Source organism: Suillus subaureus (assembly GCF_016647635.1).
Source record: "Suillus subaureus strain MN1 chromosome Unknown BJ212scaffold_7, whole genome shotgun sequence".
NCBI lineage: Eukaryota > Fungi > Basidiomycota > Agaricomycetes > Boletales > Suillaceae > Suillus > Suillus subaureus.
In genome coordinates, this window is record NW_024538563.1 from 316,371 (window position 1) to 340,690 (window position 24,320).

The 24,320-nt window shown below is 46.2% G+C and overlaps 5 protein-coding genes across 5 annotated transcripts; 3 read left to right on the forward strand and 2 right to left on the reverse strand.

Moving 5' to 3' along the window:
* The first annotated feature begins 6,151 nt into the window (after positions 1–6,151).
* Positions 6,152–6,791, forward strand: BJ212DRAFT_967964 (uncharacterized protein). The gene is made up of 4 exons (XM_041344473.1): positions 6,152–6,234; positions 6,286–6,518; positions 6,576–6,700; positions 6,770–6,791. Exons 1-3 carry the CDS (start codon positions 6,190–6,192, stop codon positions 6,577–6,579), a joined length of 282 nt encoding a protein of 93 aa, XP_041195970.1. The 5' UTR covers positions 6,152–6,189; the 3' UTR covers positions 6,580–6,700; positions 6,770–6,791.
* A 3,109-nt stretch (positions 6,792–9,900) lies between these two features.
* On the reverse strand, positions 9,901–10,364 carry BJ212DRAFT_1336262 (uncharacterized protein). Its single transcript, XM_041334937.1, has one exon. It carries the CDS (start codon positions 10,305–10,307, stop codon positions 9,927–9,929), a length of 381 nt encoding a protein of 126 aa, XP_041195971.1. The 5' UTR covers positions 10,308–10,364; the 3' UTR covers positions 9,901–9,926.
* Positions 10,365–10,382: 18 nt separating this feature from the next.
* Positions 10,383–12,960, reverse strand: BJ212DRAFT_1457612 (kinase-like domain-containing protein). Its single transcript, XM_041338882.1, has 6 exons — positions 11,786–12,960; positions 11,664–11,732; positions 11,419–11,604; positions 11,337–11,367; positions 10,971–11,284; positions 10,383–10,918 (listed from the first exon to the last, which is right to left on the reverse strand). The coding sequence occupies exons 1-6, from the start codon at positions 12,620–12,622 to the stop codon at positions 10,691–10,693; spliced, it is 1,665 nt and encodes a 554-aa protein (XP_041195972.1). The 5' UTR covers positions 12,623–12,960; the 3' UTR covers positions 10,383–10,690.
* Positions 12,961–17,182: 4,222 nt separating this feature from the next.
* BJ212DRAFT_1336281 (uncharacterized protein) lies at positions 17,183–18,103 on the forward strand. The gene is made up of 2 exons (XM_041334938.1): positions 17,183–17,960; positions 18,018–18,103. Exons 1-2 carry the CDS (start codon positions 17,749–17,751, stop codon positions 18,040–18,042), a joined length of 237 nt encoding a protein of 78 aa, XP_041195973.1. The 5' UTR covers positions 17,183–17,748; the 3' UTR covers positions 18,043–18,103.
* A 3,202-nt stretch (positions 18,104–21,305) lies between these two features.
* On the forward strand, positions 21,306–22,217 carry BJ212DRAFT_1478000 (uncharacterized protein; the record flags this gene model as incomplete). The annotated part of the gene is made up of 2 exons (XM_041339643.1): positions 21,306–21,503; positions 21,561–22,217. The coding sequence occupies 2 exons, from the start codon at positions 21,306–21,308 to the stop codon at positions 22,215–22,217; spliced, it is 855 nt and encodes a 284-aa protein (XP_041195974.1).
* Between the last annotated feature and the right edge of the window lie 2,103 nt (positions 22,218–24,320).

Consider the following 24,320-nt stretch of genomic DNA (forward strand, 5'->3'; position numbering starts at 1 on the left):
TCATTATGTTTCAGTAAAGTTCTGTCCTGTAAGAGTGAGATCCGTCAGATGGTCAAAGAACTCACGGACAGACTAAAAAAGTCGCACGGAGTTTGATGTGTCCACCCGTACACATATAGCTCAAGTCTAAGGAGCAAATATTTCACTATAGCGCGCGATGTTTTTAGCATTAACCAGCAAAAATTTCAATCCATGCCGGCCCAGAGTCAGAAAATATCGCATAGTAAGTATTTGCGGCAGCCAGCTTACAGCTTGCAGTCATCCATCCAATGATCCGCCTTCGAACTTCACATAGTCTCGCGAATTTAAGATGAGAATCGAGGACACGAAAGTTAGAAACCGGTGCCGGCAGCCTGCAGTACAGTCCAGAACCGGTAATTTCCGAGTGCTTAGTACTACAGTCGACATAGTTTATTGTTCGGCTATCGTTCGTGTCCCTGTGTCGTCGTCTATGCTATCCTGTACTAATATGTGCATACTATGTACCCGTATGCAGTCATGCTGATCTGCGGGTACCAATCATACATGTGGGAGTGCTGCTCATACGCTTATATCTGGCCGCCGTACGACCATGTCCTCGAGCGTGGTGCGGTTACTGCCTTCACGGGCTTGACACCCCATAAGTACTTACTTTCTCTCAATTTCTCAATCCTCCCTCACCTTATCTCGTACCTGCCCTTCCATCGGACTCGGAGACCACATACTTCTCTATCTACCCTTCTTGTGCTCAAACACATGACACTCACGAATGAACGTTAGATCAGGTGCGATGTACTATCAACCATTTAAACTCCTGTGAATAACGGTCACCTTGTCTTCCTTCTTTGTGTTCAGTCAGATGATCAAGTACTCCGTGGGTGGGTGTAATTTCTGGTCTATCAACCGTCTGTGCTCAGAGACAGCAGATTATTACCTGAAGTGATGCAAAGGCTTTCATGCGATCATCTGCTTGCCATAGGAACGACTGTGATCGATGCTAACGGGTGAATGCATGTCTGTATCTTGTTCGGTGCTTTACTCTGAAGGTTGTGCTTAGCAGGATTGGCTGCATTAAGCGGACCATTGCGAGGACCGTGTTTTGCAGTCGCATTGGTAAACGCTACCGCAGTGCGGCTCTGACATAAGATCGGCTGTCTGGGGACTCATGCTGATTCTCGTTGTATTTTAGTATCGGCATTAAGGACCGGGTTCGTTGCTAGACGTTCCGAATATTTTCTCAGCTCGCCACTTGATGCAAGTGTGGGTGTTTCCAGTAGCCATACAACAAGAAATAGGTTTGCTTAAACCTTTTAAATATGCTTCGAAACACCATTTGTTAAATAAATACCACAACGGATTCTCAACCAAATTTCTCCTCCCTGCAGAACATTCAGCAAGCATTTTCCTACACAGTACTGCTAGTTGGTACATCTACACGCTCCAGGAAGACAATCGAAGTCATACTAGTTTCTGCATCAGAGTTGGCCACGAGCTTAGCGTGATATTCTCGAATGCTAAGGATGAGGCGTGGTCCCAGCACAAACATCTGCACGACCAAGAAAATTTGAAGAGCACCATAGAGTCCCGTAGAATTTGAATTCTGCAGAAATCACGAGCATTGGTTATAAGCAGATGTCAACGACAGGCCGGCGCACCACGAGCCTCGGAGAGCAAACAGCAAACTCGAAGCAAGGGACCCAAAGAAAGCTAGCACGTGCGGGACTTGAGTGAATTGAGATAACTTCGTTTACATGACAAGCTCACCATGCAAAATAAAGCGTGTGAGACTCCATCAGCACTCTGAAACAGTCCCCAATGGACAATCCCGTCGATGAGCCAAGTTGTCGCAGGTCACGGAACTGTTTCACAGCAATCCAGACTGAAAGACACAGTGCGAGGACCTCCCAAATAGTGTTGAGCATCCAAACTATTGAGGACAGAAGCTGAATATCCGCCTCAAATCCATAATCGCATACATATGTACCAGACAATATCAGCTCCTCTGGTGTTTGTCCAATGAGGTGTGTTCTTCAAGTTGACAAGTAAAGCTTACCCGCTGTGGTGTGCTTGAGTGCTATTGCCACGATTATTACACAGGTGATGTTAACGGCCAGGAAGATAATAACAAGGAAAATAAGCATCATCCTAGATCTCTGATACATAGCATGCAACCGAGCAATCATGATGACTTGTATCATGTTTCAGTCGAATCAGTATCACTGAGGTATTGCAGTTGGGTAGCTCACCTCCCAAGATGGCAGCCACGACCACATTTGTCCAATTTACCATGTAGCCCACAATATTGCCTGAAACACCCAGTTAGTGATCACTTCGTACTAGGATCAAATACTGACTCACACCTATTGAGACATTATGTTGAGCCAAGTTCAATGGTCAGAATCTCACTCACGCCTACAAATGAGCATATTTATGGGAACGAGAGGGCTGCGGAATACTCACCGCATCTGTCAGCGAGACTAATGGCATATTTGCTGTGTGCCGCCAGTCAGAAGAATCGAACACAGCGCATATGAGACATACGCAGAGCGCTGATACTGATCATGAGAGATGGGCTATTAGTACAACACCGATCTGTCGGCCTCCGGAACATACACAGAATAAAGTAGTCCAATATAGCGTATCTAGAACATTTTGGAGTTAGCACAACTGCCGACCACGCTATAGCATAACATGAGGTAGTACGAACAACCAGATATAGCATAGCCATGAGAGACCAGTGTTGCCTCTGTCACAAATCCATTGCATTCTCTTATGATATGAGACTTTGTGGCTCACCCAGATCAATTCTATCTATAACACTATTCTTAGCGAGTTGGCTGCTCTGGCAATTGAGCACTGACCTACCTCTTGTCCGAGTGTTAATACTAGAGATATTATAGGAATATGGGCGGCTTTCCAACAACTGTCCTGCTCACCCCAATCGTATACCACCACAACGCCGGCGGCAACTGCGAAACTGCAAGTCAATGTTTGATCAAGACATCACGAATTGCAACGACGAACCTGCGCAATAGGTGAAAAAAATATTCGAACTGATTATCGGCCACCAACTGGGGTCATTCGAGACTACGGTCATATTTGAGAGATGGGTGTGAGCGAGCGGGGCAGATGTCGGGGGTATACAATGATAGCGTTCGTGCTAGATATACTACCGTTCAGCGCTGCAGCGCCTGTATCGCCGAAATCGGCATGGCAATAGATATTTCTCCTTGCCCCAAGCTCAAGACCCTTGAGTAATTGATTGGGTGGAGTATTGCGGTGCAAAATCAAGCAAAAAGAGGAAGACCTCGACTGAATCAAAGTAGATTTTGATTTGTAAATGAGTATTACGCACAGGACAACTTGAGCACCAGGAACAGAGCGCCCCGCCATTCGAGGGTATTTCATCTGACCAAAGTATCGTAATGAGCGGGACCCTGTTGTTGTCCAGCTCTATAAGTATATAGAAGAGGTAAGATAAAAAATGAAATCTGGTCTGTCGATGTGAAAGTAGCTGAAAATCATGTAACCATTGATTTAACACAGGTCTAAGCGTGATGTGATCGCAACAAGCGTGTTTATAGGACCTTCATGCTCAGCAATTTCATGGGCAGGTTACGAAAGTCGCTAACTCAATATGGGGATTGAGGACCCGAAATCTGTGCAGGCAGTTCAAGATCGAGTGTCATTTCTTCTCGTAGTACCTGAGCTGCGCTCTTCGAACCTTTCCAGCCAGTCTGGTGCAAAGCCAAGAGGTCACAATTCAAGCTGGCCAGCTAATAGGAGTTCTTGCGGGCGCCAGCCCAGATAAGTCACGTAGCCTCCGCTTCTACGGGCCTAGTTGCACATCATAATTGAAGTACTTCGTGTCAAAAAAGATCAGGAGGAGTGTTCACTAATGTACAGACGCACCGTTGCTTCAGAATCCTTATTCCACCTTCACAGGGTGGGTACCAACGATACAAATCCGAAGTAGTCATATGTCGAAACATGCAGATAGCATCACATCTTCACGCAATGGAGTAAGCATTCCATTCTCCATCTTCGCGTGAGCATTCTCAACATGGACGATGCAATCAGCGTGTCCTAGAGAATTTACCTTACGGACGCTCCTGCACCATTTATCATGGTTCTCCGAGCGTATAAAACCCCAAAATATTGACAGGTGTTTCCCATGGGCTTTGACGTTGACATCTTGATGTTCGAGAGCGGGAAGCTCAACTGTCGCGGTCACTGTCTCAGTTTCGTTCACGTGTAGGTCCATCCTGCGTTGGCGCAGGTCAGTGTCATCAAATGTTAAACACACGAAATCTCTGATATACTTACCTGTGTGGCACACCCAATCACAGCAATGAGCCAAGAATTTAGCATTGCCCTCGACGGTGGTAGAGGAGAAACGGAAACGAGCGTCGAGAGCATCGTAAAATAACTTGTCGAAGGAGTCGTAGAACATACACGTATGAGACATGATGAAGCGAAGATGTGGTGGATGTTCAGAGAAAGTACTTTGATGGTTGGATGTGTTGTCATTATACTATCACTGGCGGGGTTTTTCAAAGGTTTTCAATGTTTGAAACGTAGCACACTCGTCAAGAGGTTTTTTTTTTCGCTTCTAGACAGACCTGTGGGAAAAATCGTGCTCTATCACACCCAGGTGAAATCTGATTTTTTTGCGATGAGTTTGAGCGGCGGAAGGAATCCGGTTGTGCGATGTCAGTTTGGCAGGGACTGAATATGCTGTTTCAAAATTTGTCACAGCAATGTCACACTGGAGTTTTATAGCTCCGCAACGGCACACTCGGCAAAATTTTGAATCTCGATATCTGAACGAGTGAACGTTCAATGGATTCGGAGCGGAGATTATAATTGATGCAGCACTATAGTCACGGTGCAGGATGCACTCTTTCAACAACTTCACTGATAACATGGTTCTGCCCTCACTCAATCACGATATAGAAATCGCAGTGGTAAGTATCATTTGTATAGGGACAGAGATTGTTTTCACATAGTTTTTGTCCTGTTTGACAAAGTATATAGATTGTAGCATTACAATCATCAACATTCAGTGGTGTGACATATTTCAATGGATGATTTATTGTGAACACAACTGCTCGATGTTTTCTATAGGATCTTCACAGCTGTGTTCTATAGACACTAGAGAACACTGGCTAAAATCACAGAATATTTTTGTGCAGTGCGCAGCTCACGATATGATGATCAGCGAATTTTGAAACCCAATACCCATTTTGAAAAACCCCGTCAGTGATAGTAAGCACGAAATGGTCGTTGTACTTTGCAAATAAACGGTTTGTAAACAACGAATCACAGTTCGATTGACACACCGAATAGACAGTTGGGGTAAGGATATAGAATTTAGCGATGGTGTAGGTGACTGGGAGACCTGGCAGGTCCAATTTCACTGTGGTTGCAAGCACATTGAGGCTTGCCCGGTTGGTCACCGGCTGTGTTCAGTGAAGATACCAAAAGCGTTGCTGGTTACGGCCTGTTATGCTGATAGTCCAGAGAAAGAAAATATTGGCCGATTTGAGGCAGGAGGCTCATGAGATACACACGACATGGACATAATGAACCGACATAGTGCGAAAGATACGGGACTTGCATCTATTCGCGGCAGGTTTGAAGTTGCAACAAATATTGAAGCTTGAAGCTTTAGATTCATACCTTCGGTGTTTGCCGAGAGTCGACAAATCAGCTAACTAGTATCAAAGTACTAGGTGCTGGCCGTGCCCTGTAAGTAATAGGCTACAAGGCCGTTCCGGAACTCACACCTGTACATGTCATTCTCTCTTGAGGACGAGAATCTAAACTAGACGTCATGCGTGTGAAGATCGACGGAGAGTGGCGCCGATAACAAATCCTCCAGACACAGCACTCTTCCTTGCAATGCTCAAGGGTATTTCAAATGCGGAATTCTCGGATTATCAGTTGTCTGGGCTCAGACACGCTACGTACTCGCGTACGACCTGAGCGAGCAGATTACAATTTTAAGTGAGACTTACTAGTACTTTCGCCCTGGCCAGGGCGACTCTGATAGATATCAACGGGTGTATTGTATGTATGTATGTATGTATGTATGCATGCATGTCGGAATCTCGTGGTCGATAGCTTACTGATACTTTCGCGGGTGCGCTTGGTGTTTTCTGACTCGAAGCTCTGGTTCTTTTCTCTACTCCATACTCACCACGCCCGATGTCCTTGCCACGCGCATTTGTAATAGAGGCATATACTCGAGCCGTAAGTTTCCTTTTTGAACTGATCACATTCGATATCGTTGAGTTTTACAAGCTTGACACAGATGATTGCCGTCGATCTATTTCAGTGATAACTGATCTGGATATCCGATGGCCAATTTTACACATTACACCCGCTCTTCACGCACAATCTGTTACTACTTCTCTGCAGCCCGGAGGGCTCGAATTAAAAGTGCCATCGAAGGTAAACCACGTGAACAAGGGCCATCAACGGAGTCCATCCAGAGACGCTCTAACGCTGCCCAGGCACGCCCTTGAACCAAACCTGTAGATTCCAAGCCAAATTCTGTCATGTCGCATTCGCTGAGAATTCGCTCGATCTAGATAAATTAAATGAATGCGCGACCGCAAAACAATTGGAGTTCCAGCAAAATCGGCGATCTGATTCCCGATAAATGTAAATGTGACAGATCCTGCTCGACATACTTTATTGTTCCGCCATCGTCACGGTTCGTGTCCTAAATTTACGTATGTCGTCGTCCATATCGTCTTGTGCTGATGTTCATCTGATCAACCAGCGCATGAATTCCACGATTGGTATCTTTGACATCGCGAAAGCTTCCAATTTGTCTAGTTGAAGTCTTAATTACCTACCCCGGCATCTATTCTATCATCCAATTCTTCTGATCCACCATGCTTCCATTTAGTGCGGGGTACCGGTTGGACTTTGTCCGTCAGGCGGAATGTCCATAATCGAACACCCCCGCTTCGAATCCAAGCCTTCCTTCCATAAAAGACAACTTCCTGCCATCGATGCACCTGCGCCTCCATCGATACCTGGAATCGTTTATCATATACATAGCCGCTCCCCGGAACTTGATTCTTCTCATGATCATCCTGTGTTGATTCGTTCGATATATCACTGGTCACTGGCACCTACAAGTTGAATTCCTTATTGGTCATTCTAACGGTACCCTCTCATGTTCCCTCAAAACTTTGAATGCATCCCCATCTTTCACCTTCTATCAGACACTTCATTCAAGTGATCAATGCAAACAAGTATGCATGTCCGTATCTCGTTCGTCGCTTTACTTTGACGGTCATGCTTAATGGACTCCATTGGGCGGGTCATTGCAAGGACCCTGATGCATGTTTTGCAGTGTGACTCTGACGTGAATCAGCTATCTGGGTGGTTTGTACTGGTTCTTGTTGTATTTCAGTGTTGGCATCAATATTTGGATTGGTTTTTAGACGCTCCGGATGATTCCAGCTTGCCACTTGACGCAAGTGTGAGCGGGCAGTTCACCGGGTTCCAGTAGTGATGCATCAAGGGGTTTGTCTACATAAACCTCGTCTTAAATATGCTACGACAGATTTCAACCTACATAAATAACTAACATAATGGATCCTCGGCCAAATTTCTCCTGACCACTCGGCAAGCATTTCCCTATACAGTACTGCTAGTTGGTACATGTACACGCTCCTGGAAAACGATTGAAGGCATGCTATTTTCTACGTCGGAGCCGGCCACGAGCTCAGCGTGATATTCTCGAACGCTAAGGATGAGGCGTGGTCCCAGCACAAACATCTGCACGCTGAAGAAAATTTGAAGAACACTGTCGAGTATCAGAGCTCCCATAGACTGTGAATTCTACAGAAATGGTGAGCAGTGACTACAAGCAGATGTCAATGACACGTCGACGTACAGCGAACTCTGGAGAGAGAACACTAAGCTGGAGGCAAGAGACACAAACAAAGCTAGCACGTGAGGAACTTGAGCATAAAAAGATAATAATATTCACGTTACAAGCTCACCTTGCAAAATAAAGCACGTGTGATTTTATCAGCACTTTGAAACAGTTTCCGATGGTCGACCCTGTCGATGGGCGGAGCCGTCGCAGGTAACGGAACTGCTTCACAGCAATCCAGACTGCAAGGCACAGTGCGAGAACCTCCCATACAGTGTTGAGCATCCAAACCATTGAAATCAGAAGCTGTGAATCCCCCTCAAATCCATAATTGCACATATATGCGCCAGAGAGTATCAGCTCCTCTGGTATTCGCCAATGAGCCGTGTTCTTCAAGTCCACAAGTAAGGCTTACCCGCTACCATATGCTTGAGTGATATTGCCGTGATTACTCCGCAGGCAATGTTGACAGCCAGGAAGATAATAACAAGAAAGATAAGCATCACTCTAGGTCTCTGATACATAGCATATAACCGAACAATCATGATGACTTGTATCAGGATCCAGCCGAGTCAATATCACAGAGGTACTGCAGCTGGGTAACTCACCGCCTAACATAGCAACTATGACCACACTCGTCCCATTTAGCACGCAGTTCATGACATTGCCTGAAACACTCAATTAGTAATTACCTGGCACTAGGATCAAACGCTCCGACTCACACCTAATGAGACATCATGTTGAGCTAAGTTCAATGGTTAGAATCTCACTCACCCCTACATATGAGCGTATTCATTGAATGAGAATGAAATTGTTACGGAATACTCACTGCATTTGACAGGGAGACCGATCGTAGATTTGCTGTGTGCCGCCGGTCAGAGGAATCAAACACAATGCATATGAGACATACGCAAAACATTGGCACTGATTGTCAGAAATGAGCTATTAACACAGTATCAATTTGTTGACCTCGGCACATACACAGTACATGGTATTCCAATATAACGTATCTAGAACACTTTGGAGTCAGCACAACCGCCAATCATGCTATAGTATAACATGAGGTACGAACAACCAAATACAGCACAGTCATGAAAGACCAGCGCTGCCTCTGTCTCGTATCGTCTTGAGCTTCTTCTGGTATGGGATTCTGTCACATCAACTTACCCAGATCAGTTCAATCTATAACATCATTCTCAGCGAGTTGGATACTTCGGCGGTGACATCGACCCACCTCTTGTCCGAGTGTCAGTACTAGAGATATCATAAGAATATCAGCAATTTCAGAACAATGACCTGCTCACTCCAGTCGTATACCACCACGACGCCGGCGGCAACTGCGAAACCGCATGTCAATGTTAGATCGAGACACTACCAAACGGACGACGAACTCAACCAATAGGTGAAAAAAATATTCGCATGGATTGCTGGCCACCAACTGGGATCATTTGAGACCACGGTCATATTCAAGGGATGGGTGTGAACGAGTGGGTGATGTTGGGATGTGTAACGATGGCGTTCATGCTAGATATACCGTCGTTCAGCGCTTCTATCGCCAAATCGGCATGACGGAGATAGATACCTGAACCCACCTCTGCAAGGCCCTTGATTGGTAGAAGTATTGCGGTGCAGAATCGGTGAAAAGAGAAAGCCCGCGATCGAATCAAAGTATATTTTTGACTTGTAAACCAGTATTAAGCACATGGTTACTTGAACATCAGGAAAGCTCCAGTCGTTGATGAGGTTGGCAACTCATTTCCAACACCATTATCTGGGTGTTTCTGTTGCAAGCTTGTAAAAGTCGAGGAGTTCCTTATGAAATTGTGTAGTCATCGATCTAACACAGGTCTAAGTGCGATGTGATTGAAACAAGCATGTGCAGTCTCTTTGGCCTTGCTAGCCGAGCCCGAGGCGTCCTCCAATGCCTCGTATGGAGCAAGGCTTTCTGCAGCACAACACTAGAGAAGTCAGACAAGAAACCATGACACGGAGTGGGTCGAAGCGGAGTAAATATAACTCACTTTATTCGTCGTCTCATTCGCTTGGATCATTGAGCTAGTATATTCAAACAAAGAAAGATATGGTTAGCGTGGAGTGATGCTGATACAAAGCGCATTATATCCAATGCATCATGATTCCAGTACACTTGATGCGATGGTGATTGCATTGCATTGCCAGATACATCCTGAATCATGATCGATATCAGTTGAATGCCGTTATACGAAACCATGCAAAGGTCGGAAGAGAAATCGCATATGAGAGACAAGAATCCTGTAACACGCCGGAAGCCTGATTTCTGATTGTTCAGGCTCGTGTCAATGGTCATTATGTTCCAGTAAAGTTCTGTCCTGTAAGACCGAGATCCGTCAGATGGGTAAAGAACTCGTGGGCAGACTACAAAAGCTACACGTTTCCGCCTCGTGCACATATAGCTCAAGTCTGAGCAGGCATCTCACCATAGCGCGCGATGTTTTAATGAATCGACATAGTCCGAAAGATACGCCGGGGGCATAATTACGTGCTTCTATCGTTCTCACGGATACAATATCAAGGACTCGTCAATTCACTGATGTCAGTCGGACCAGTGATCGCCTGCATGTAGGTCGTCGCAGAATTCGTGAACAGGATAATTCTTTCATCAATTCCAATGATTCTTCCGATTCCAATAACTGTGCAACTGACGTTGCCGCGTTGCGGCACAGGTGCGCTCTAATATCCTGGGGTGAGCCCACGTTTACTATACAGGTATACCTAGGTTTATCTATCTGGCTGTGCTGTAAAAATATGTCTGAATCCGAGGCAGTGCAAGAATCAATGAGGTCTGGACAGCGAGTGAAATTCATTCCTGATCGTGGTGTCGGCTCCCTCCGCCGAGGGACGGTCCGAAGGACGAGTAGACCAACACTGCTCGATAAATTGCCAGTATTGTTCAGGGAGCTTAGGATAACGAGATCTGGAAGGCGTTTGTGACTTGGCTATGCAAAGTATGATGGCGGCATCATTCGTGAGGTGATAATAGGGTATTTTGTTGGTGAGGACCTACGAGTGGAACTTGTGATATCAGTGGGAGGTCAAAATTAACCAGACGTACCTGCAGCATGATACCGCCGAATGAATACATGTCACTCTGCTCGCTTGGCCGAGCTTGAGAGCCATCCTCCCGCTCTCCAAGCAGCTCAGGAGCCATCCATCGCATGTTGCCTTTGAGCGTGGACGTCCAGGAAGCCTGAGAGGCGCTTATAAACTCGGAATACATCAACGAAAGGCCAAAGTCAGCAACACACGCAGTGCCATCACCGTAAATAAGCACGTTAGGCTGGAGCTCACATCTCAATGAAATTGGAACCATTAGGAAGATCGAACTCACCCCATTGAAGTCACCGTGGATTACACTGTTGGCGTGAACTATGAGGAGTGGTTATAGCTCGGTCCAGCAACAAGCAAGTTTATCACATACGATATTGCAGACCAGCTATGATATCTCTTAGCTAAGTTTTCAGTCAGTTTTGTTGTCTCCTAAAAATACATGGAGGACTAGCCAGCTGAAATCGTCTAACGAGAGTAAGATCTGCACCCTCACGCTCCAAATAGACCGTCAAGTTACCGTTGTCCGCCCAAGGACTGACTATTGCTATAAATGGGCCGAAGCCACACGTATAACCAAAAACAGGCAAAATATTTGGATGGTTGAGGTTTGCACATATCCTGAGTTCACGCTTTATCCTCTATGAAGCAGCGCCCCCTAGTGTAAGCAATAGACAAAGCCCCTCGATAAGATACCCACCTTGATCTTTTTTGTCTTCGCTGCCCCAAAATGATCATCAGCGTACACCTGCAATGATTTCACTGCGACCTGCATGATGATCAATTTCATGCAGATGGACAAACAAAAGACACCAAACGAACATTGACTGAGTTACGATCTTTGTAAAGTGTGCATTTCCAGATCTCCCCGAACCCGCCACGAGCAATAGGGTAGTCTCCATCCTTGGTGATATATTTTGAGAGGTCTTGGAGCGTTGCTTCAAGGGGGAGATTGCCAGATCCAACATTACGAGTTGAAAAGACCGTATGCGTGTAGGAAGAGGAGGGAAGGAGTTCGCGGGGGTCGGGGTGCGACTGGAGTGGCCGTGAACCTAGTGTAGAGGAGGGTATCTGCGATGGAGGGGGAAGACCTATGACAGGCGATATAGTTGTACTTTGGAGATCTGCCATGGGTCTTTTGTTGGAATGCAGTGTGTCCTGGCGCAGTGGCTGGAATCCCAGTTCATAGTGTTGCCCCCACATCGTAGCAGACGATAACTGCACCTTAGTAGGCTGTGTGTGAGAAGTTCCGGCATGTCTGTCAGTCCAGGATTTGGACCCTGCATGACGAGGGGCGAAACTGGTAGGGGGAGGTGGTAGAATGCTACGAGCTGACTCCTTGCATGCATTGGTCTGTAAGAAAATGTCCGCGGGGAGTGATACGCTAACCTGAGCGAGGATGTCGAATGGAATATCGCATATGTAGATGTGATCGTTGTCGGTGGATGTTGTGTAAGCTAGTTGGCGTGAGTCGGGTGAAAGGACAAGGGCATGGATATAAGCGTTGAAGGAAGCGAGGAGCTGGCGAGACTCGAAAGCCCAGAGCTTGATGGTGTTGTCGTAGGAAGCGCTAGCAAGGAGAGTGCCGTCAAGTGAAAGTGCTAGACCTGTGACAGTCGAGGTGTGCCCTTCGAAGGGAGTTCCGACGGTCTCCAGCATCGACGCATCAAATTCGTAGATCGTCTTGGCGGTCTCCAGCGTTGACCTGTCGAACTCGTAGATAGTCCTGGCGAGGTCATGGTAATCCGTGGTGAAACTGAATGCTGCTATGATGTTTTTGTTTGTCCAAAACAATGGCGCAGTTGTGTTGTGTCCTCTGATAACAGATTGCCCTTTCCTCACATCCAATTTCTGTGATTTGAGATCCCAAACCTCGAGGCACGTCCCCCAATATGACTGGACTGCGAGCTTCTTTGAGTCTGGGGAGAATCGAACTGCGCCCACATGACCAATGCTATCAAATGGACCGGCCACGAGTTTGCCAGTGTCCAAGTTCCATATTCGGGCTGTCCAATCTCTTGACCCACTCGCCAGTAGCGTGTTGTCTACAGAGATATCAATGCAGTTGATTTTCCGTGAGTGGCCTTCGAATGTTTTCACAATTCCCGTCTCAACCTCACAGGCTTTCAGCTCCCCATTATTCCAATCTCCACCACCAGTGACAAACCATCGACCATCCCTCGATACCGCCACTGCAAATACCTCCAGCTTGCAAACATGCCCCGCTCCCTCAATCTCCTTGCCCGTCTTCAGGTCCCATTGCCGAGCAGTCTTGTCCCGAGATCCGCTGATCATTCGCTGGCCATCTGGATAGTAGGATATGGATTGAATCCATTTTCCGTGACCCTTCAAAGTCATTGATGGCTTCAGAATCCGTTTCTTGGCAGTTGTCTCCCTTGATGTAGAAGCCATGGCTATGTCTCCGTGAGCAACACCGTGAAGTGGTCAAGTACGAGCAAGGATTCTATGGATACTTTCAATGGTGCGAAGGTGAGACCTCCTGGTGCCAATGTACTATACGATTAACGCTGACAGTGATTTGAAGATAGGCCCCCTGGTAAAACCGAACATCAGTTCATCTGCACCGGAAGTCCAGATGAGAATTCAGTGTACCGAGAACTTAGCAGTGAAGACTTTGGGCAATGGATGATCGATGAATTCTTCAGTGTGAATGCAACTATTGGCCTTGGGCGCCGTCTTGTATATATATACCCCTGCATAGCCCATCTGTGCTGTGCAATGCTTCTCTTCACTTCCTGGTTCATAGCCATGGTTACCAAGTCGGACTTTCAAACGATACTGAGGATTTGCGAAGCATGCGATGGCACATCTAGAGTAGATTATTGAAACTACAAGATAATACCTTGCACGTTCTGGAAATGGTGCCTCCAACATCCCGCACAGTGAAAGAAATGTTCTTATATTCTGTACACATCCCAAACATTCGTAAATTTCGGCTGCTGAACTGGCTCTTAATGGTGAGTCGTCATGCTGATGTTGGCGATGCAAAGCGCTGAACGGTGGTATATCAAGCACGAATGCTATTGTTAAAACATTAACATCCCCAACATCTGGTGGCTCACACCCATCCCTCAAACTCAATATGACCCTAGTGTCAAATGATCCCAGTTGGTGGCCGATGATCGATGTCAATCTTTTTTTCAGTTATTGGACTGGTTCGTCGTGTTAGTTGGTGATGTCTCTCGATTTCACGATTTCGCAGTTGCTGCTGGCGTTGTGGTAGTATACGATTGGGGTGAGCAGGGTAATGTTCGAAAACTGCTGATGTCCTCATGAGATTTCCAGTATTAACACTCGGACAAGAGGTATGTTGATGCTATCGCCGGAGTAGCCAATTCGCTAACAACGGTATCATAGATTGAACTGATCTGGGTGAGTAACCAGGCCTCATACTATTGAAAGAAATAACGGGAGATCACAATAGAGGCAACGCTGGTCCCTCATGACCTTGCTGTATTTCGTTGTTCGTACCCCATGTTATGCTATAGTTGTGCTGACTCAAAATGTTCTAGATACGCTATGTTGGGCCACCATATTCTGTGTATGTTTCAGAGAGCAACGTATTGGCGATATGCTAATAGCTCATCTCTCATGATCAGCATCAGCATTCTGCGTATGTCTTATGTGTGTTGTGTTCCTTTCTTCTGACCGACGGCGCACAGCATATATGCCAATGGTCTCGCTGACAGATGCAGTGAGTATTCCGCAACCATCAAATTCCTATTCAATGGGTACACTCATTTTGTAGGGGTGAGTGAGATTCCGACCATTGAACTTAGCTCAACATAACGACCCAATAGGTGTGAGTCGGAGCGTTTGAGCCTGGTATGAGGGCGACCACTAATTAGGCGTTTCAGGCAATATTATGGCCTACACAATGAATGGGATCAATGTGGTCATAGCTGCCTTGTTGGGTGGTGAGTTACCCAGCTGCAATACCTCTATGATATTGACTTGGCTGGATCACGATGCAAGTCATCATGATTGCTCGGTTACATGTCATGTATCAGCGATCTAGAAAAATGCTTATCTTCCTTGTTATTATTTTCCTGGCTGTTAACATTACCTGCGGAGTAATCACGGTAATAGGACTGGAGCATCTCGTAGGGGGTGAGTTTTACTTGTTGACGCGAAGAACACGGCTCATTAGACAAACACCAGGGGAGCTGATACTCTCTGGTATGCATATGTGCGATTTTGGATCTGAGGGGGATGCCCAGCTTCTGGCCTCGATGGTTTGGATGCTCAACACAGTTTGGGAGGTCCTCGCACTGTGTCTTGCAGTCTGGATTGCTGTGAAACACTTCCGTGACTTGCGACGACTTGGATCATCGACCATTGGGGACTGTTTCAGAGTATTGATAAAATCTCACGTGCTTTATTTTGCAAGGTGAGCTCGTAATGTGAACGTGGTTATCTTTTCTGCTCAACTTCCGCGCGTATTAGCTTTGTTGGTGTCTCTTGCCTCCAGCTTGCTTATCTGTCTCTAGGGCTCTTGGTGCGCCAATTTGTCACTGACATCTACTTGCAATCACTGCTCACCATTTCTGTAGGATGCATATTCGAAGGGAGCTCAGATACTTGATGGTGCTTTTGACGTTTTCTTGGGCGTGCAGATGTTTGTGCTGGGACCACGCCTCATCCTTAGCGTTCGAGAATTTCACGCAAAACTCGTAGCCAACTCCGACGCAGAAACTAGCATGGCTACGATCATATTCGAGGAGCGTGTACATGTACCAACTAGCAGTACCGTGTAGGGAAATGTTTGCCGAGTATTCCGCAGGGAGGAGATATTAGGTAGAGGATACGGTATGGTATTTATTCAAGTTATGAACGTTTCAAAGTACGTTTAAGATGAGGTTTATTTATGTAGCCAAACCCATCTCTTATTGTATCACTATGTGAACTGCCCGGCTACATTTACACCAAGTGGCAAGCTGAAGTTATCCGAATGTCTATCAACCAATCCCGTCCTTGATGCCCGATACTGAGATACACCGAGAATCAGTATAAGTAGCTCAGATAGTTTATTCTACGCGTTTGCGGAGTTCCGTTGTCTGAGTACAGATGAAGTGACCATGAAGCGTGAAGCCCAGATAGCTGATATTTCATTTGTGATCAAATGCGTTTTCATTCATCAAAGCCACAGAGAAGGACAGGAATGAACCGCGCGGATTCATGGCTTCACTGTATGCCTGTATCACGAATAAGCATGGTAAGGAAAGAGGTGTGCTGAGCGGGGAGTGGAGAAATAAAGAATGAGAGCTTCAATTCAGAAGACCACAAGTACACTTGTCAAACTATAAATGAACTATCAACAACGATATTCTGAAATTTCATTCATACATATGCGATCGGAATCGCGTCATCATAGCGTTGTGTGCATGTGACTGCAAATTATGTGTCAGATTTGAGTGCTTGCTAGGACCAGCACATGATCGATGATCACCCGAAAGACAATGCATCGCTCCACGTGATTATCTGCTGGCCTAAGTATGTCGGTAGTAGTGTGTCTAAGTCTAGACAGCTGATAGTCAGTGATAGACCAGAAATTCTATAAGCCCGCGAAATACTTGAAAACAATTTGTCTAGACTTTCAGACGGTCGTAGATAAGAGCAGAACCAGCCAGACGCATGCCCACCTCATATTCATCTTGGCAGCAGAGAAGTAGCGACGAATCGTACGTGAAGGGCGAAAGTAGGCACGATATTGCTGAGTGACGTCTGTTCAAGCAAGATTGAACGATATCAAGCATGCCGGTTTGAAAAGAGACTTACGGGGGGAGTATATACCTCGGTCCAAATGATACGCTTGGCCCTGAGCGGGGAGTAGAGAAGAGAACCGGGGCTTCAAGCTTCAAGTCGGGAGACAGCAAGCGTACCTGGGAAAGTATCAACAAGGCGCCGAACACGATATTTTAACATACGTACTTGGTTTCAATATTTGTGATTAAACTTGAAGCGTCTCATATTAGGTGGTTTAATTTAAGCTACAAGATCATCACGAGGACAGGAAGAGCCTCAATGTAGTTATGATAAGTTGAGCTGGGACTGTCGCAGTAGTTTATAATGGTAAAGACTATCTCGGATCAGGAGATCTTCAAGCTTAACACGATATTTTTAGCCGCGTCACGGGTGCGTCACAGCAGTCGCATCACGACCGGCGTCACGGTGCGGCGGCTACACTCAGTACCTTTTGAAAGTAGTATACTATACTTGAAAGGCCGTTCCGGAACTCACACTTGTGCCATTTTTTCTTGCCTCACTTGCGTTGATCAAGGAGGACGAGAATCTGAACTGAAAAGTGTTGCTACCGATACATCTAACAGACCCGGTCCGGGCAGGCATGCCTGGAGCCAACCGTGTAGGTTCTAAGCCAAACTCTGCGTCGCTGAGAATTCCCTCGATCTAGATCAACTCGAATAAATCAGATAGAAGTCAGCCGCAAAAAGTTAGAATGGCAAAATCGGGGATCTGATTCCCGATCCTGATTTCGAGTCCTCCAATCCTGCGCTGATTCGTTCCGCATATCTATATCACCAGTCACTCACAAGTGGGTTTCTTCTTCCCCGTTCTCCACCTTCATATTCACTTCTGCATCCAAAATTATGATTGTCCTCTCTGACCACCAAATTCAAAATCACCGTACTTTGGGCCTGGTGAACGATCGCTGTATCATGATCACGATGACCTAGTATTCATTGCAAGATTATCCCTTGCCCACGTCACTTATCTCTCCTGTGTGTTCAAAGAGATACTAATTCATGAGAAGGCGAGAGTCGCTATGCTGCGGAACCCTTGTACTGTCAGCTATCTGGGCTCAGACACGCTATGTCTACTTTCTATTCGTTCGGTACTTGACTCTGACATTCGTGTATAGCAGGATGGGCTCCAACAGATCGCTGCAAGGACGCAAACCCGACGCACAGTTTGCAGCCACATGCACGCAACGCTATGATGGCGCGACTCCGATAATGTAGGTACGAATAAGTTTCAGAATATCGTGGTCGATGCCTCGTTAATAGTTTGACAGGTGTACTCGAGGCCTTCTGAATTGAAGCTCCCATTCTCTATTTCTCCACTCCTTGCTCAGCACCTCTTGTCCTTGTTATGCTTTTTTTTTTTGAATCCAATTTCTGTCCTTTGCAGAGAAGTCCTCTATGTGGGACATTACAGTCTAGTCTAGGGGACGCCCAGTGTCCCAATCGCATCTCGAGTGCCCAACTTGTTATGCTTATTCATGATAGAGGCATGCAGTCAAGCCATGGTCCGCACGATTCATTCCTTTTCCATTCCTGTGGCCCTGATGAATGAAAATACATCTGAGCACCAATGAATTATCCATAATCTGGGCTTCACGCTTCACGGTCACTTTTTCATCATCTGTGTGCTGAGATAACGGAACTTCCAAAACGCGCAGAATAAACCATCCGAGCAACTTATACCAGTTCTCCTTGTGTTTCAGTATCGGGCATCGAGGACTGAGTTGCTTAATAGACGTTCCTGATAATCTCAGCTTGTTACTTGAAAGTGTGGCTGGAGAGTTTACTAAGTCCCAGTAGTGATACAACAAGAAATGAATTCTACATAAACCTTGTCTTAAAGATACTTTGAGAAACCATATGTTAAATAATGCTCTGACGGATCCTCGACCTGATATCTCTTCCATGCAAAACACTCAGAAAGCATGTCCCTACACAGTACTGCCAGTTGGTACATGTACACGCTCCTGGAAGACAATCGAATTCATGCTAGTTTCTGCGTCAGATTCGGCCACGAGCTTAGCATGGTATTCTCGAACGCTAAGGATGAGGTGTGGTCCTAGCACAAACATCTGTACGACCCCTAGAATCTGACAAGTACCATAGAGTACCTGAGCCCCTATAGAGTATGCATTCTACAGAAATGATGAGCAGTGGCTACAAGCAGGTGTTAGCGACAGGTCGACGCACCACGAGCTCTGGAGAGATGAGACTAAGCTGGAGGCAAGAGACACAAACAAAGCTAGCACGTGCGGAACTTGAGCAGTAAAAGATAGCTGCATTCGCATTACAAACTCACCTTGTAAAGTAAAGCACGTGAGATTTTGTCAGCACTCTGAAACAGTCCCCAATGGTCAATCCTGTCGATGGGCCGAGTCGTCGCAGGTCACGGAAGTGTTTTACAGCAATCCAGACTGAAAGACACAGTGCGAGGATCTCCCAAACAGTGTCGAGCATCCAAGTCATTGAACTCAGAAGTTGGATATCCCCCTCATATTCAAAAGTGCACATATGTGTGCCAGAGAGTATGAACTCCTCTGGTGTTCATCCAATGAGTTGTGTTCTTCAAGTCAATGAGTAGAGCTTACCCGCTGTGGTGCGCTTGAGTGCTATTGCCGTTGTTACTCCGCAGGTGATGTTAACAGCCAAGAAGACAATGACAAGAAAGATAAACATCATTCTAGATCTCTGATACATGGCATGTAACCGTGCAATCATGATAACTTGCATCATGTTTCAGTTGAGTCAATATCAATGAGGTATTGCAGCTGGGCGACTCACCGCCCAACATGGCAGCTACGACCCCAGTTGTCCCACTTGCTGCGTAGTCCACAATAATGCCTGAAACACCCAATTAGTGATCGCCCTTGTACTTGGATCAAACATTCTGACTCACACCTATCGATTCATCGAGTCATTATATTGAGCCAAGTTCAATGGTCAGAATCTCACTCACCCCTACAAATGAGCGTATTCATTGGATGGGAATGAGATGGTTGCGGAATACTCACTGTATCTGTCAGTGAGACCAATGGCATATTTGCTGTATGCCACTAGTCAGAAGAATCGAACACAGCGCATATAAAACATACGCAGAACGATGATACTGATCATGATAGATGGGCATTAGTGCAGCGCCAATTCATTGGCCTTCGAAACTTACACAGAATATGGTAGTCCAATATAGCATATCTAGAAAGTTTTGGAGTCAGCACAACTGCCAACTATGCCATAGCATAATATGTAGTACGAACAACAAGATACAGCATGGTCATGAGAGACCAGCGTTGCCTCTGTCGCGAAACCATTGTGATCTTCTGTTATTTCCTATGATGGTATGAGACTCTGCCACTTACCCAGATCAGTTCAATCTATGATACCATTCTTAGTGAGTTGGCTGTTCTGGCGATATCATCGACCTACCTCTTGTCTGAGTGTGATTACTGGAAATATCATGAGAATAACGGTGGTTTTCGAACACTGTCCTGCTCACCCCAATCATATACCACCACCACGCCTGCGGCAACTGCGAAACCGCAAGTCAATGTTAGATCGAGAGACATTATGAACTGGTACGACGAACCTGTCCAATAGCTGTAAAACAAATTCAAACTGATGTATGGCCACCAAATGGGATCATTTGAGACTCCAGTCATATTCGAGGGATGAGTGTGAGTGAGTGGGGAATGTTGGTGGGTGTATAACATTAGCGTTCGTGCTAGATATATCTCCATTCAATGCTTTGATCCTCACAATCGGCATGATGGAGATGGACATCTATTCCTGCCTCAATACCGCTGATTGGTTGAAGTACGGATTGTGATCTGAAATCAAGCAAAAATCGTTAATGGAATCAAAGTAGATCTTGATCTGCAAACCAGTCCTTATCATGCACGTGAAAATTTTGAAAATCAGGAATGTTTGAACGGTGTATATCGGCGACTTGTTTACAATGCCACTTTTGGGGTGTTCTTGCCGCACTTGCATCAATTGAGGCGCTCCGTATGAAATGATGTAGTCATCGATCTAATACAGGTGTAAGCATCATAAACAAGGTTTGCACTCTCTCTGTTATGCTGGTTGAGCCTGAGCCGTAACAGCTCCACTGATGACTCTTAACAAGGTCCCATTCTGTAACATGGCACCAGAGCAGTCAGACAAGAAACAGAGTACTTGGGCTGAGGCAGAACAAATATGATTACTTACTACCCGTGGCCTTGTACACCGCCATCATTGGGCTATGGTACAAAAACAATGAACAAAGCATTGAGTGAATCCAATGCAAAGCGCACTATATCCGATGCATCATGCACTTGATGCGATGGTGATGTACTGCACTGCCAGATATTGTCACTCTATTATGTAAAGAGGCACGAATGAAAAAATAGAGTAAGGTCTTTGAGCAAACAAGAGATGCGGCACCAAGCTTCTTGCTTTCGTGCCGCGATCACGGTTCGTCGCTGCATAGCTCACTCTGCTCGCTTTCTTTTCTTTCCACACCAGAAACCTTCTTTAAAATCTACACAATCTTATTCCTATCTAATTTTAAAAAAAATACAATGGCTCTAGTCGTCGACCCAAACCTCGAAATGGTACCAGATTTCGCCAGTAACCTGTACGCAGGCATTCGCACAGACCTCAAAGCTGCCACAAACCAGACCGGAGAAGAAGTCATAGCTTGTCTCATGGAGACATGGAACGCAGACCACAACGCAAGAGTAGTGGAATGGAACCAAGACCGAGAAGCAGAAGCTAGAGTCCTTGCAGAAGCAGAAAGGGCATGAACTGTGCAGGAGAATGAAGAGCGCATCCAGCGGGAAGCCGAAGCAGAGAGGGAGCGGACAGAAGCTGAAAAGAAGAAGCCAAAGATGAATGGCTTTGAGCACGCATCATCTGTAGGAGATTACCTGACTCCCTGTCCTGCTCAATATGCAATTCAGAAACTCACCAATTTTGAATATGTAGAGCTATGGTACTTCTTGCTGGAAGGGTGCAAAGATGCTCTCAAGTCTTCACACTCAGTGGCCGACAACGACATGAGCATAACGAGGACGGATGACCAACTCACGCTATGGCCCACCTCAGCGTTCAAAGTGTCAAAAGTGGCCATGGCCGACCATGAGTTATCATTCTCGATTTTCCTCCGAGCAAAGAACTTATTCCTTGTTCAAATCAGCAAAGCCAAGTGGCCCCAACCAAACATCGATGCACTGTTGTTGTTCTTCTGGCACCTTGAGAACCACTCGATTCGAAACAACAGTGAAATTGGTGACATGGTGATCTTGACATATGCATTGCGCGTACATCAAGACTGGCATGACTGTCTCAAATGTGATGAGGGTTTCAACATTGGTAACATCAATGAGAACCTCATCTGGACGATCAATGAGGAGTTGTGGGATAAAGTTCGCTCTTGCACATCGAACATCGTATGTACCCAGTCTAAAATCAATATCAAACAGACCTGCTAATCTATGAACCTTTCTCCCCCTTCCAAATTCCACACACAATGAATAACATCCCTGTTTGACATGGATGCCCGCAACGTTGATCCCACGGATGCCTGCAACATTTTCCCGTGGATGCTCGTACCCATTCGCATGGATGCCCGCACACTTGATGCGGATGCCCACAACCATAACGTGGATGCCCACAACTTAACATGGATGCACACACCCACGTCACCATGCAGCACTCGAGCAGAGAGACGCCCTCAAATCAATACTGGAAGTCCAGCTACCGGGACTTTTGCGGGGGCAACAATGACCAGTGCAACTGCACCTCATGGTCGTGTTCTCCAGCACGAAGGTCAGACAACCAGAGGAGCAAACTGTCCTCACCAGACAAATCCCACAACTGCCAACAAAGGCAAGGGGGTTTTTCTTGGGGCGCAGGCACTTACGGTTGATCAGCCTGCGCCCTCTGTCTCAGCTGCTTCGCTGACAACATCCAACATTGCGAGTCTCGAACCACATGGGATGGCACCAACACTCACTGCCATTGGGCAGACGACGGACGCCTCATCAACCCTCAAGGCCTCCCTATATGCTACAAATGGCAGTGCCCAGGGAGCTGCCAGATATCAAACCACAAGGCCCCACATGAATGCTCAGGCTGCGGAAGCAAGGAGCATGGAGCTCAATCTTGCCCTCGCAGCGAGAAGAGTTAAGGCGCACACGCTGTATAACCCAGAGAGTTGGCATCGCTTGCTGGCAGAGTTGAATCTGCTCAATAAATATCTGTCCATCACAGATGGACTTGTCTATGGTTTCTCTGGGGGCATACCCCCAATTACATGTACATACACGCCCTCTAATAGCACATCTATCAACGAGCACAAAGAAGTCTTTCAGAAAATTGTTGAGTGTGAATTTTCAAAGGGCTGTTTCATTGGCCCATTCACAGCTAAGGATCTCAAATCGGCCATTGGAAATTTCCAAACAGCTCCATTGTCACTCGTTCTGAAACCTGGCAAACCAGGGAACTTTCACCTGGTACAAAATCTATCTTATCCTATCAATCCTATTCCCCCTACTATTAGCTCTATTAATTCAAAGGTCGACTCTGACCTCTTTCCTTGCACATATGGGACCTTCTCAACCATCTGCTGAACAATATGGCACCTTCCCCCAGGCTCTCAAGGAGCTGTCTGTGACATTTCTGAAGCTTACAGAACAATCCCGCTCCATCACTCCCAATGGCCAGGTCTGGCAATACGGCTGGATGAAGATGCATTTGCCATTGATACAGCATTCTGTTTTGGTTTCGGGCCATCAGCTGGCATATACGGCAATGTGGCTGATGCTGGTGCAGACATTTTCCAATCCAAAGGCATTGGCCCTCTGTCAAAATGGGTTGATGACCACCTATTTTTTCGAATTAAGAAGAAATACATGGAGGAGTACAATAGGAAACGGAGACTATGGGCTGATGAGATCACAAAGAACGGAAGTATCATCACAAGTGGGGGACATAGATGGTACAGGGGAGAAACTCTACCAGATGGATCACACGGGGAATTTGACGAAGACGCTCATTCCCCCATCCAAGACCTCTCGGGCAGGTCACCACATTCAGCTGAAGAGGCACAATTCACACATGGCATGGAGGACATTGACTTCTTTTCCGTCCTTATGGGGATCATCTGGGAGTTGTCGAAAGATAAACCATTCAGTAATGAACCTCTGTACATTGGTCTGGTATGGGACATCACCGAATGAACGGTTGCATTGTCAAATGAGAAATGCACCAAGTACCTTGAGGCCATCAGACTGTGGCAGTCCAAGAGGACCCATACTCTGCAAGAAGTCCAAAAACTCTATGGTAAACTCTTACACACATCGCTTATCACACCAGCTGGCTGTGTGTACCTTATGAGCTTGGAAAAAATGCTGTGCATTTTCAAAGACCACCCACACATGGCCAGAACCCCCCCTCACAACACCCCAGATGACATTGAGTGGTGGAAAAGCACCTTCAGCTCCACCCATGTCACCCAGCCAATCCCAGGACCATGCGTCATATACGACTTCAATGCCTATTCGGATGCTAGCTCTGGCTATGGGATTGGTATC